The following is a 14,474-nucleotide window of genomic DNA, read 5'->3' on the forward strand; positions in this document are numbered from 1 at the left end:
CTGTGCTGTTGATCTCGTTCCGGGCGCCGCCCTCCCGTCCGGCCGACTCTATAACCTCTCACTCCCGGAGAAGCAGTCCATGCAGGAGTATATCTCAGAGTCCCTGGCCTCGGGCATTATCCGGCCCTCCTCCTCCCCGGTGGCAGCGGGGTTCTTCTTCGTGAAGAAGAAAGGAGGAGACCTCCGGCCCTGTATCGATTACCGGGGCCTCAATGCTATCACGGTGAGGAACAAATATCCCCTCCCTCTCCTGAGCTCGACTTTCGAGCCCCTTCGTCACGCAGCCGTCTTCACCAAGCTAGACCTCCGGAGTGCGTACCATCTGGTGCGCATAAAGGAGGGGGACGAATGGAAGATGGCCTTTAACAGTCACCTGGGGCACTTTGAGTATTTGGTGATGCCCTTCGGGCTCACCAATGCCCCGGCCGTCTTCCAGGCCTTGGTGAACGACGTGCTGCGTGACATGTTGAACATCTTTGTGGTGGTCTACTTGGACGATATCCTGGTGTTCTCCAGGACGGAGGGGGAGCACCAGCAGCACGTCCAGCTGGTCCTCCAACGACTCTTGGAGATCAGACTCTTTGTGAAGGCCGAGAAGTGCCAGTTCCACGCCGCCTCTGTGGAGTACTTGGGCCACATCGTGGAGAGGGGTCAACTACGGGCGGATGGGAGAAGGATCCAGGCGGTGGTGGAGTGGCCTAAACCCCTGAACCGCCTACAGCTAAGACGCTTTCAGGGCTTCGCAGGATTTTACCGGCGGTTCATCCGGGGTTTCAGCCAGGTGGCCGTCCCACTGACCGTCCTCACTTCCACGCTCCGCCCGTACTCCTGGACCACGGAGGCGGAGGCCGCCTTCTCGACCCTGAAGAGTCTGTTCACGGCGGCCCCGGTGCTCATCCACCCCGACCCTACCCGTCAGTTCTTTGTGGAGGTGGATGCTTCTGACACCGGCCTCTGGGCCGTCCTGTCCCAGGTGTCCGCGGAGGACCAGAGACTCCACCCCTGTGCGTACTTCTCCCAGCGGCTGACTCCGGCAGAGAGGAACTATGACGTGGGCAACCGGGAGCTGCTGGCAGTGTATGCGGCCTTGGTGGAGTGGAGACACTGGCTCGAGGGGGCCCAGCAGCCTTTCGTGGTCTGGTCCGACCATAAGAACCTGACCCACATCCGGTCGGCCAAGAGGCTCAACTCCCGCCAGGCACGCTTCGAGTTCACCATCACCTACAAGCCGGGCTCCATGAACACCAAGGCCGACGCACTCTCCCGCCTGGCCCCGGAGGAGGTGGCTCCGTCTACCCCCGGCACCATCCTTCCCCCCTCCGGAGTGGTTGGCGTTGTCACCTGGGCCATCGATTCCGTGGTCCGGGCGGCCCAGCGTACTCACCCTAGCCCTAGAGGCGGACCCCCCGGACGTGTCTTCGTTCCCCCGTCAGCCCGATCCCGAGTCCTAGAGTGGGGGCATGGGAGCAAGTTCGCGTGTCACCCGGGGGGGAGCCGCACGCTAGCATTCCTACCCCTTTTCCCCCTCTATTATTAAATACGCCTTCGGGCTAAACCCCCACCATCTCTGAGCGCCGTCATTTTGGTTCCGCTGACGTTCTAGTGTTACAGATTATATGCTGATTATGCATTAAACCATCATTTATTTTTCTATTTGAGAGTGCTGGCCATATTATTTACTTATTTTATCTATCATGACCCTTGTGTTGTGAAAGGGAATGCTAGAGTATGGTTCCTCTGAAGTTCCAAAAACGTTGTATGAATGTCTCGGTAGGACCCAGACTTTGCTGAGGTGCTGACAGACCTGAACAGTCGGGAACTCTTCTGGCTGTCCAGGGGCCAACTGGAGATTGTTGTGGAAACCGAAGGTCAGGACCCACGTCACATATCAGGGTTCATCACTGGCAGGAAATCATGTAACATTAAGTTCCCCTCCCCTTTATGTGAATAAACCGATCAGTTAGCCGCACTGTCCAAGTGTCCATTGATTTAAGTGGTTCATTGGGTAGATGCTCAAGCATTCAATTAATCTATCTGACTAACTTGTTTGTCACCTCCACTTGTTTGTCACCTCCATTCCTCTTTGTCTATGACTTTCATGTTGTCATCCAGGCACACACCTCACACAAGGCAAAAGACAGAGACTGAGTCTGTTGTGTCTTTCAGTTCACTTGTTCTCATTCCTCTGTTCCCTCTCGCCCTTCTTTCTTTAAAGTGTTATCACTGGAATAAAACCATGTTCTTAAACCTGATGTTTGACTTGGTGGCCCACCCAGACAGGGAGAGAGACGTTTGTGTGTGTGTGTGTGTGTGTGTGTGTTTTTGCAGCGTGTGTTTTCACCCCAGCGTGTCTGTGTGCATGCATGTGTTTTACCCCAGCGCACATGTGGGTGCGTGTGTGCGTAGAAATAGACAAAGTCTGACACAGTTGAGCGCACACGTTTCCTTCACGACATACGACATGCATGCACTTTCACCACTGAAGATGAACATACCAAGATACCTAGATCGCACAGATCAAACACTCTCTGCCACTTTTTCTCTCTCTCTCTCTCTCTCTCACACACACACACACACACACACACACACACAGACTCTCACACGCACGTGCTCGCACACACAATTGGCGTTGCCAAGGTCACAGTCTGCTGGACCTCACTCTCCATACTGGTGTTCCAGCTCTGTGCTTGACGTTATGTGTGAAGAATTCAAACCCAACGCACTCTGTTCCCTCTCTCTCTCTCTTCTTACATCCCTCCATCTTTCTACATTCTTCTCAACATCTCTAATCTGTCTTCTCTCTCTGTCTCTCCATCTAACTCAATTTGCTGTTTTTAGCACCTTTTCCTCCTGACAGTCTATTCTTCTTCCCCACTACTCCTTTTCCTTTTCTTCTCCCACTATTCAATCTATTCACTCTCTTTCTTTCTGTATATTGTTCCTCTCTTGTTTTTGTTCCCTGTGTCCTCTAAGCCCTTCATGTTCAACAAGGCTTACATTGCACAAAAAAGGTTTAACGTTGGCTTAACGTGTGTGTGTGTGTGCGTCTGTAGAAAATGTAATGAAAATTAGACTCATACACTCTCTCTTGCTCTCCCTCTCTCCAGCCATCCAAAGTGTCATGTCCAGTTGTGATGCGCTGACCCCTGGTAAAACCAGCGGAGTTGGATTTGCAGTCTTCAATCTCCATGACAACGGCACCCTGGATTACCAGGTATTTAGTCGGACTGTTCGCTGTTGAATGTTATCTTTGTCTGTATTAGTTTACATAGCATAGAATTACATCTATAGATTTGAATTGAATTTGTACTGAATTTAACCAAACTGAATCAGACTTGTAGACTGAACTGAACTGAACTAAGTAGACTGAACTGAGCAGAGATTAGATTGTACTGAACAGAAAATTACGAGAAATTACTAATGACCTAGATTGAATTGAAGTGAAACTAAACTCTAACCAAAGCAAACCAAGGTAGTGGGGGTGGCCAGTGACGTGGTAGGGCTGACCATCGAGCTGAAGCCTGGGAGGCGCAGTAAGCGTTCTGTCCTGTATGACCTGACACCAGAGTATGATGGTGCCACGGGGCGTGCGGCGGGCAGCTGGAGCCATCTGGAGGCACGTCACATCCACATGCTCTTGCAGAACGAGCTGTTCATCAACGTGGCTACGACCCACAGCCAGGAGGGGTCTGAGCTGAGGGGGCAGATCAGAGCTCTGCTCTACAGTGGCCTGGAGGCCCCCAGACATGGTCAGTCTCACACACCTACTGACCTCACCTGGCCATCACATCTGGCACACCTGTTTCCTCTCACTTGTTTTTTTAAACTTCTTTCACTTGATCCTCATGTGTAGAATAATTTCAGTACCTCGTACCTTCTTAACTTCTAACTTTACACCTTCTCCTCCCCAGAGCTCCCAGTCCCTCTGGCAGGACGGTTTGTGGCCCCCCCAGTCCGGACCAGTGCCGGGGGTCATGCCTGGGTGTCTGTGGACGAACGCTGTCACCTCCATTACGAGATTGTGGTGGCGGGCCTCAGCAAGAGTGATGACCTCACCGTCAACGCCCACCTCCACGGGTTGGCCAAAATTGGTGAGCTGGAAAGCAGCACCAATCACAAGAGACTACTGACAGGGTTCTATGGCTCTCAGGTATGTAGAGGCTCACACATATGTGGATACACACACACACACACACACACACACACACACCTATGTCAGGCCTGATATAGCAACAGTAGCCTCTGTAATATAGCAGAGTATGTCTAAAGCAGAGTCTCACCCCTCCCCTTTCTCTTTCTCTCTCTCTCTCTCTCTTCTTTTCTTTTTCCCTCTCTTTCTTTTTCTCAGACTCAGGGAGTATTGAAAGATATCAGTGATGAGTTGTTGCGTCATCTGGACAGAGGCACTGCCTTCATCCAGGTCAGCACCAAAATTAACCCCAGAGGAGAGATACGCGGACAGGTAAGTAGAACCACAACCACAGCTACCACAAGATGGTAGAGTACTGAAAGCATGGTGTCATAAAAAGGCTCTGCAGGGCCCCAGCCATCTGAGTGTTTATAGGTCTGTGTAATTGCTCACTTAACCAGTATGAGCCTACACAAACACTCTACTTCACTGGCACACACACACAAACCATCAAATACGCACACATTGCAGGTGGCTTGGTTGATGAGTTATTTTTAGCTGCCTAGGATTAAGTGAAAAGAAAGAGTAATGACACACACACACACACCTTTCTGTCTCTTTCTCATCCTCCCTAACCCTAACCCTCTCTCTACAGGTCCATGTGCCTAATAACTGTGAGTTTGGAACAAGGGGGGAGGTGGAGGAGGCAGAGTTTGATGACCTGTTTGTGCGTGACCCAGAAGAATTAAAGAAAGACCCCAACACTTGTTTCTTTGAGGGTCAACACCACGCCCATGAATCACGCTGGACCCAAAACTATAACAACTGTTTCACCTGCAGCTGCCAGGTAAGCATATATCCACACCACTAGGGCGGTGATGTAGCTAAGCGGGGAAATAAGCAAATAACTATTTTCTTTTTTTTTAAATAGATTTGTTCTTTAAGTATGTTCATAATTGTGTTTATGATATTGTTATTAACTGTAGAATTGTGTCTTACCTCTCTCTTAATTTTCTCCACTTTTTCATCATCCCTTCATTCCTATGTGACCTCCCTGTAGAAGCGTATCGTGATCTGTGACCCGGTCATCTGCCCAGTGTTGACCTGCTCTTGCACTGTCCAGCCTGAAGACAAGTGCTGTCCAGTGTGTGATGGTGAGTAAATGATATTGTCGTAGAATTTAAATCATAGTGTTTTTAAATAAAATACCGTTAACCAGAGCTGTTGATTCATTCAGAGACTTTATTCACAGAGAAAGAAGCCGTTTCAGATTTGCAAAGTTGAACCCTTTCCACTTCCGTTACCTGTCTTTTTATAAACATCACACAGGTCAACGCCCTCCATTCAACAAACTTCTAATTCCTGTCTACATACACCAATAACATTCAAGAACTACATTTCGTCATCCAGGGGGCTACTCCCACCTGACCTGGCGTCGGTCAGTCTACTGAGAGATCAATTGACCTAGGCTGTTTTCTAAAGCCTTTTGTCCTGGCTGTTTACAACTGTGTTTATTACTCATCTATCCTGTCCTTAGATCACTCTATCCTGTTTCTGCAGCTTTGAACCATTGTACTTCATTGTATTCATACCCTCTGGTCAGCCCTCACTTTAACCTCACCCCTCCTTAATTGCACTCTTCAAATATTCTTAAAACCATCTGTTTTCTTGTGACCTTTTCCCCTAGGTGTGGGATTACAACCCTTATATGTCTTTAAATTTACCATATACTCCCCCCTTTGGGACTTAATAGTCCCACATCCTATATTAATGAGTTGTAAATGATATACTAATAAAACATGCAAGTGAATTTAAGACAATATACATCACAGAAGTAAACATAGCATGTATGGCATCAACAGTATGACATTCTATGAGCTCCTGGGGACACGCCTCCTTTACAGGTGGGGGCGAAAAACCCAGCCTCATACTTAGGAAAATAACCCCACGGTTCTCACCTTATCCAATCATCATTGAGCAACCACTTTACAGGTCTGCAAATGAGCACCCGTCCCCATGAGCAACAACTTCCTACACCTTTAAATGACTACACAAATTGTTAATAAAAAGTAAAACATCACACAACACATCAACCTATAATGGGACCTGTATGTCCAACACAGGGGACCATTCCCTGTCTCTGAACCATGGCCATCCCATTGTGCCTCTATGCATACATTCAACATGGTCATTCTATCAGTACTACACACCATAATTGCTACACATAACACCTTAAAACACATCATTGTCCATTCAAATTGTCAATATTCCCAAAGGGAATATAGTCCTTGTATGGCCAGGGTTTCGTCCTTCTTGATGATTGTAGCCATGTTCCTCCCAAGTAGGTGTAGCTGTTAGCGTTTGCTAGTCCTGGCTGGGAGTCTAGACGATATCGTCATCATCGGATGAGGGGGCAGAAGACTCACTGCTGCCTCCCCAGTTGAGAACAGGATATAGGTCTAGGTGGCCTCCCAATTTGTTGAGTGCCATCGGAGCTATCCCTCTGGTTACACTCATCTGCTTAATTGTGCTCTATATAAAAAAGGATCTCAAAACAGGCATTATACAACAAAATAACAGTCCGAACACTACAATCACTATCACAACCATTATTCCCATTTTTGCCAACATTCCTCCCCATGATCCTAGGATGTTGTCAAACCAGTCTAATTTCCCAAAGTCTGTGCCCTCATTTCCTCTGTGCTCCTGTACGATCTCACCCATTCCTTTGTCTTTTTTCTCTGGTTTGCCTGAGTTCTTGCCTCGGGACCCTGGTGCCGTGGTTCAAGTGGCACCAGGTTAGGCTCCCTCAGACTTGTATTGCAGTGGGGGTGGCTCTCACTACCTCGTACGGTCCCTCTCTTTTTGGCTCGTTCCACTTCCTTCTGAAGACTTTGATGTACACCTGGTCTCCTGGAGTTCTCGGATTGGGCAGGGGTGTCTCCGGTTCCGACTGCTTGTCTTTTTCCTGTGAACATATAACTTTGTGTATCTCAGTTAATTGTTTCATATATTGTTTCAATTCTTGTTCAAGTGGTGGTCCTTTGTAAGGTCCTCTTATTGTTAGCACTGGCATGGGTCGACCCGTAAGCATTTCATGCGATGTTAAATGCGGGTTTCTGTTAGTCTGCATGCGATAATTCATTAATGCAAATGGCAAGGCATCTACCCAGTTAAGCTTTGTGCTTGCACATATCTTATTCAGCTTTGTTTTGAGGGTACCATTTATTCTTTCTACCATTCCTTGTGACTGCGAATGGGAGACACAACCCAATCTTTGCTTTATTCTTAACTGCTGTATGACTTGTTTCACAGTTTTCTGAATAAATGCTGCACCGTTATCTGAGCTAATCTCATTAGTTATTCCAAATCTGGGTATTACTTCTCTTGTTAGAAATGTAACCCCTGTTCCCTGCTTCTACCCATCTGCTGAATCTATCTATAACAACAAGCATGTATCTTTTCCCAATGACCTTTTTTATCATGTCTACATAGTCCATTACCAAATGTTTAAATGCATTTTCTACCGTTACCTGTAAATAGGGTGCCCAATACCCTTGGATTTTTATCTTTCTCACAACTTCCCCCCTTGCGCAATGGTCAAAACCATGCGCACCAGTGATCAAAATCCCCAGTAGCACAGTAGGCGCTACTATAGTACCCTCATGCGATCTCCACAATCCTGTAGAGTCTACCTTCGCCCCCCTTCGGAGCCACATGGATTGCTCAAACGGCCCTGCAATCCGATGCATGCGTATTATATCCTCTAGCTGCATTATTGGTTGTATTAATTGATTATCTGACTTTTCTTTCATCTGAACCTGTCATTTAACCAATATGGCTACTTCCTGTGGTATATATTATCTTTACGAATTCTGATTCATCTATTTGCATAGCTGCTCCCTGTTTTCCCCTATAATATATTGTGACATTAATGGGACAACCAGATTTTTTGGTTTGCTCCTGCCAAATTTGTTCTTGGCAGGAGTTGCAATTTAAGTCAAATCGTGGTCTCCTTGCATCTGGCAATTGGGCTTCAATATATTTTCTCCATTTTAACCAAGTTTACTCTATTTCATGATTTATTTTCCCTAACCAGTAAACATTTGCGCTTGCAGTTATTGGTATTTCTTGTATCTTTATTGCCATATTATCTACATATACACCTTCTGGGGAACACCATATTTTCATCCCCAGCATGCATAATGCATCTCTCCCCAAGAGATCCCTAGTAACCATAATTTAGTCCCCTATATGGATTGGCCGGTCCTTGTGGAGGCCTCTGCTGCTGCTGACCATAGCCCTGTTTACTATTCTCCCTCGACTTCCATGGATTAATTGTACAATTTGTTCGGTTGTGTCCTGCTTGGTGACATCCCCAGCACACACCTGGTGGACTTAGTGGGTCTGTCCTTAGGACCCTTCCTTGGGGTCTCTTTCTGCCCTTCCCTGGCTTAAACTGCTGGGGCTGCTGGGTATACACCTGAACTACAAGTACGGTGGGTTGCTCTTGTCCCTGAGGTCTCAGCACTGGAAGTGGTTCTGGTGTGGCTCTGTATGGAACTGGTTTCCCGGTTTCGGCGCCCATTGCCCCTTGTACCTTCTTTTTGTTTCGTTCTGTGAGTTCCCCCAGCTGGAGCTGTGTTAACTTTCTCTGGTCCTCCTTTTCTTGCTCCTTTAGCCTTGACTCATCTTTCCGGTATTTTTCCACCGCATGGACCCGATGATCACAGAATTCCATGTGTGTTTTGGACGTGAGTCCCACCACATCCTCTAACCTGCTTTTCACCGGAGGGGACATGGCATCTACTACTGCGGTTCTGAACAGAGTTGTCATCAGTGGGTCTCCCTCTGTGTCTACTTCAGTCTCTAGTTTCCACTTCTTTGGTTGCTGGTGCAGGTATGTGGCAGGATTCTCAGTCTCTCCCAGTGGGTCTCCCTTCAGTGTCTTAATATCCAGCCTCTGTGGATATTCTTCTCTCAGGGTTGTCCACCTCTCATTTCTGGTCTGGTCATATGACATCCCATCGGCTCTGGTATTGCCCTTTGCTCCTTCCAGTCCACAGCTTATGAGAACGTCTTCCATCTTTGCCACCTCCAGTACCTTGGCCAACAGGGCTATGAGGTCTCCCACCGCCAGCAGTTTCCCTGCAGTCTCTTCCTCAAAGCTTCTAATCCCTTTACCAGCTCCATCATGTATGTTAGGTAATCCGCTAACTATTCCCTGCAACTCTTGCATACCCCAGGGCACATAGTGTCCTTGATTTCCTTTTATCAGGATGGGGCAATGATATCTATCTGGGTGACCTATCTTTCCCCTATCCCTCAACTCTCGTTCAGTAGCCCTGGATCTTTCCTCATGTCTTCTCCTAATATTTTCTTTCCAGTCACTAATTATTTCATCTATTGTTTGTTGGTCTATCTCCCTCTGGCTTATCCCAGACCTCCTCTCCTCCTGTTCCTCATCACCGGACCTCGGGTCATCTCTTGGGTCATCTCTTGGGTCATCTCTGGGTCCCCAGGCGGTTGCCCCCTCATCTCTGGGTGTGCTGTATAGCTGTTTCTCTGTTCGGCGTGCACTTGGTTCCTTCCCTTTTCCTCTCTCTCTTACTCCGGCTTCCAATGGTTTAGTCCTCTTCTCTTGCCTTGACTCTGACCTCCACACACCTTCTTCTAATCCTGCATAACAATCAAGCTCTATGGGGCTTCTAGATCCCCTTCTCACTTCACTTCCCTTCTCTTCTTTTAACATTGCTTCTCCTTCTGTTTTGAACGATTTCAACATATCTATTTCTCTCTTTCTTGAATTTACTTGAATTTACTCGAGGGTTCCTTACCCACTGCAACATCAAATGTCCCTTCCTTTGGCCACTTAGTATAATTCTTACTGGTTCGTTTTTCCCATTTTTCTGACATCACTTTTATTTGGTTATTTAAAAGAGGGGTTTTATTCTCTAATATTTCTACTGGAGTTACCAGGGTAATCCCTTTCTCCATTTCTCCTTTCTCCTTCACTCTTTTCTGTAATTTGTCAAAAGAGAACAATATTGTATTATTGGTTATCTAGGATATCACTTTAAAATTAAAGAAATAAGTTAAGAAACAGCTTTCAAATCAGCTTGAGATATCCTAATCACAATTGATGTCTTACACCCTGGGAATCAAATATAGGTATAACCGTATAACTGTATTTGCATGTATGTATGTGTGCTTGAGAGTGTATTTGTATGTGTGAGAATGTAAGAATGAGTGTGCGTCTATATTGGTATAATTATGTGTATGTGTCTATGTGTGTGAGTGTGTAATGTATGTATGAGTGTATTATGTGATGTGTGTATGAGTATATAAGATGTGTGTGTGTGTGTGTCTGTGTGTGAGTGTATGAGTGTAGTATGTGATGTGTGTGTGTGTGTGTGTGTGTGTCTATGTGTGAGTGTGATGTGTGTATGAGTGTAGTATGTGATGTGTGTGTCTATGTGTGAGTGTGATGTGTGTATGAGTGGGGATGAGGGGGAGGGGGTATGTGTGTTTAGAGTGGGTGTGAATGTGAGGTATGTGTGTGTGTGTGTCCCTAGAAGGTGAATTAAATCAGTGTGAGCTTAGACATGAATCTCTTCAATTAAGAATCACTTTCACTCAGCATATACTTATATAATAAAATATTCTTATTTTATCTTATTTATTAATTTCATTATTTATTTATTCATTCATTCATTCATCCTAAACCTAACTGCCGTTTTTCTTTCCACTTATCACACTTATCACACTCCGACTCCCCAAAAGGGTTGTCTCTATTCTTACTTTTGATTGTTCAGTTTTTACAAGAAGTAACTTACGTTTCCTTTAAGAGGCACCGATGGCTTTCTTCCAATTCCGTATACACAGATATACTATATATCATACTATATTCTCATTATTCTATACTCTGAGAGGCCTAAAAAGTTCACACCTTGACCCGTTCTCTAAAAATGTATACTCTTTATTTTTCTATATCTAATTTCTGTAATATATCTAATTGATTGGACTTTTGTCTTCTCTCTTATGTTATATACTAACTGTAGTCCTCAATTCCCGACCAACAGTGTTTATACAGAATATCTCTCTCAACAAAACCCAGCACAACGAAATATCACTCTCTCAACACAACACGGCGCCTTTCACAAACACTCACAACACAGCAACTTTTACAAGCGTTTCACAACACAGCAACTTTTACAAACATTTTCACAACACGACACAGCAATTTTTACAAATATTATCACCACACGATACAGCAATTTTTACACTAAAACTACAAGCGGCACTTCGGCCATCTACGTCCGCTTACGTCACAATACTATACTGTGCAGAGAGGAAGGAGCCCAAGGACATGAAAGCTCCAGAGAAGCTAGACAGGCATCTGGAAGGTACCATCTCTCTGTCTGACTGTCACTCCTCTCTCTCCATCCGCCTGTTCCTCACTCTTTCCCTGCCTGGAGGCTCTCACTGTTTCTCTCTCTCCCTCTCCTCAATCTGTCTTTTTCTCCTTCTCTCTTTGTACCAGCAGATAAGTGTCACTCCTGAGATTTAAATAATTCCCCCCCTCTTTCTGTCTCTCTTAGGCTGTTACTTTGAGGGGGGCCAGAAGATGCATGCCCCAGGGACAACATGGCATCCTTTTGTCCCTCCATTTGGTTACATCAAGTGTGCTGTCTGCACCTGCAAGGTGGACCTTTAACGCGCAAAACCCCAAAAGCCATTCAAACGATCATTAAAGAGATGTACCGCAAACATTCTGTTAGATAAATTGATTATTCTAACAATTAGCATAAATCTATTTGTCACAGCCACTTACCTCTCATAAAGCTCATTGTAACACAGTTTTGTCATAAATTGTATTTACTTTGTCACTATGTCGCTCTGAAAAAGAAAACTGCTCCAGCCAATAACTAAAATCTTCAATAAAAGCATAAAATGTAATGGCAATTCTGCCTTTCCCCTGGTCACCTGTAGGGGGCGACATGCGAGGTGCAGTGTGAAGTGCGAGGTGCAGCCCCTCAGACTGCTGTAAGGAGTGTCCCGAGGACGAAATGCCTGTCCTGGAGCATGCAGACATGATGCAGGTCGATGGCACACGCCAATGCAAGTTTGGTAAAAACTACTACCAGAACAGTGACAACTGGCACCCATGCGTACCACTGGTGGGGGAGATGAAGTGCATCACCTGCTGGTGTGATGTGAGTATGACAAGGCCAATCAGGAAAGAGTTTGACACTCATCCCAGCCAATCAGACCGGTTGCTAGCCAAATTACACTCCAAGAGAGAATAAAAGTCTAGTTGGTGCTAAATGGGTTTTGGAGGGGTATTGAGGCCACATTGTTGGTTGAGGTTTGTTAGTATGACATGGCCAATTTGGTTGGGTGGCCCAAACCCCTTGGGCAGACATTCCAGTTTTAGTGGGGGAAACCCTGGGATTTGGGGTTGAGAAGCGTGGAGAATTTCATGGTTTTACAGCATTGTGAGGTGCATTCCTAACGTGTCTCCTTCTGTCTCTCCCTCCTCTCCCTCTCTCTACCTTTTTTTTCCAGCATGGTGTGACCAAGTGCCAGAGGAAACAGTGTCCGGTGCTGACCTGCAGTAACATCACCCGCAAGGAGGGCAAATGCTGCCCCGAGTGCCTAGGTGAGCAACATGCTGGGTGTGGTGCAGCTCTCTCTCTCACACACACACACACACACACACACACACACACATCCACTGGGGTGTCTGAGGATACAGATAATTAGACATTTCTCCAAACCAAAGATATTACATCTAATAAGTAAATTAAATAAAATATAATAATGATCTTTCTTAGACTCCAAAGAGGAAGAGGAGCTGGTGAAAGTTCCAGAAAAGAAGAAGAGCTGGGGAAACTGATTTGAGACTCGTCTCCACCCACCCGTACCCTCTCTCCCTCAACCTCTACCCCCTCATGGGCTAACCCAGACCTGCACACTGGGAGAGCAACATCCCATAAATCCACACTCCCCTCACCTTATGACAAAATGCCCCCCCATACCCACCACAACATTGTAACAAAAAAAAGGAAAGACAAGCTGAAAAAAAAGAAAGAGAGGAAAGGGAGAGGAGTACTGAATTGTAATGGAAGAGACTGGGAGAAGGATATTTTCCCTGCAGCCCGCAAAGCTCACTGAAAGAACGGAAAGAAAGAGAAAGTTGGAGAAAAGAACTGAAGCATACCATCTGCTGCATCTATTTCAATTTCATGTTGACTTATTTCTCATTTGAAATTTGACCGTAATTTAGTAAATTGTAAATGGCTTTGTATTTGATGGATTTGATTGACAGGACTTTCCAGGGGTAAAGGGGCCTGCTAAACAGTAGCTCAGACATACGGGGCAGTAAACATGCTGGGTGTGGTGCAGCACGCGCTCTCTCTCTCTCTCTCACGCACACACACAGCATTTTGGACTCTCTCATCAGCTCAACCAATCCGCTCCACTCTCTGATTTAGCATCACTATCACTAACACATTAGCCAATCAACAGCTGTCTTGCAGTCTTGGGATAAAGTACAAACACAAGAGCTTATTGGAGAGATTAAGAATATGACGTTACATAAACATACTTTGACCTCTCAGTATGGTTTCGTTCACCTCCACATGGTTGTCCATAATGTTAACTGTTCTTTTAATGATGTATTATTTCATTATAGCATATTGGTGTCATTATTATCATGAATCTTGTATTCTGTATTTATTGAAAGTGTGGAGGAAACATAAAAGTTGTTTGTAATAATGAGTGTTCTGGTGTTTTCGTTGATCCAGTAGTCAGCCACATTATTTCATTCTACTCTCTTTCTCCACTATCCTATTTATTCTCTCAATTTTCTGTATGGTGTGGTGCTACATTTCTCATTACTTCCTTTGGCTCCATCTTTCTTCGATTTGTAATACCTCTCTTTTTTTCTCTTTCTTTTCAGCTCAGCACATATGGACCCTCAGCTATAGGGATGACAGGCCAGTTTGACCTGACATGCTCTCTCTCTCTCCCTCTCTCTTGCTCTCTCTTTTTCTTTTTACTGCCTCTGCTCTCTTCTCTTCTGATCTGTTGGTTTTCTGTCCTTCCCCCTCTCTCCTCCTCTCTCGTTCTGTCCAGCTGGATATCAGGAATGGGGGAAATGTGACAAACAGATGTAGGTTGCCCCCACCCACCCTCCCCACCCCTGATCAAATGGCACTCTCTCTTTCTTTTCCTTTCCTCCATTCCACAGACACACACCACGTGTTCAACAGCATTCTCTGTGCACTTTGCCCCTGAATAAGGTAGGTACACACACACACACACACACACACACACACAC

The 14,474-nt window shown here is 45.8% G+C and overlaps 1 protein-coding gene across 1 annotated transcript in view; it reads left to right on the forward strand.

The window, feature by feature from the left end:
* LOC310824057 (chordin-like) overlaps positions 1-13,227 on the forward strand; it is a gene marked incomplete at its 5' end in the record, with an annotated part of 53,240 nt that extends 40,013 nt beyond the window's left edge. The window contains 13 exon segments of the mRNA XM_083696945.1: positions 1,775-1,943; positions 3,108-3,214; positions 3,473-3,749; positions 3,912-4,150; positions 4,349-4,462; positions 4,785-4,976; positions 5,190-5,283; positions 11,479-11,535; positions 11,731-11,834; positions 12,122-12,151; positions 12,154-12,345; positions 12,698-12,791; positions 12,967-13,227. Coding sequence (XP_083553071.1) covers positions 1,775-1,943; positions 3,108-3,214; positions 3,473-3,749; positions 3,912-4,150; positions 4,349-4,462; positions 4,785-4,976; positions 5,190-5,283; positions 11,479-11,535; positions 11,731-11,834; positions 12,122-12,151; positions 12,154-12,345; positions 12,698-12,791; positions 12,967-13,028 — 1,731 coding nt within the window. The 3' untranslated portion in view covers positions 13,029-13,227.
* Positions 13,228-14,474: the final 1,247 nt, after the last annotated feature.

This window comes from Argentina silus (assembly GCF_951799395.1).
Source record: "Argentina silus genome assembly, chromosome: Y".
Classification (NCBI taxonomy): Eukaryota; Metazoa; Chordata; class Actinopteri; order Argentiniformes; family Argentinidae; genus Argentina; species Argentina silus.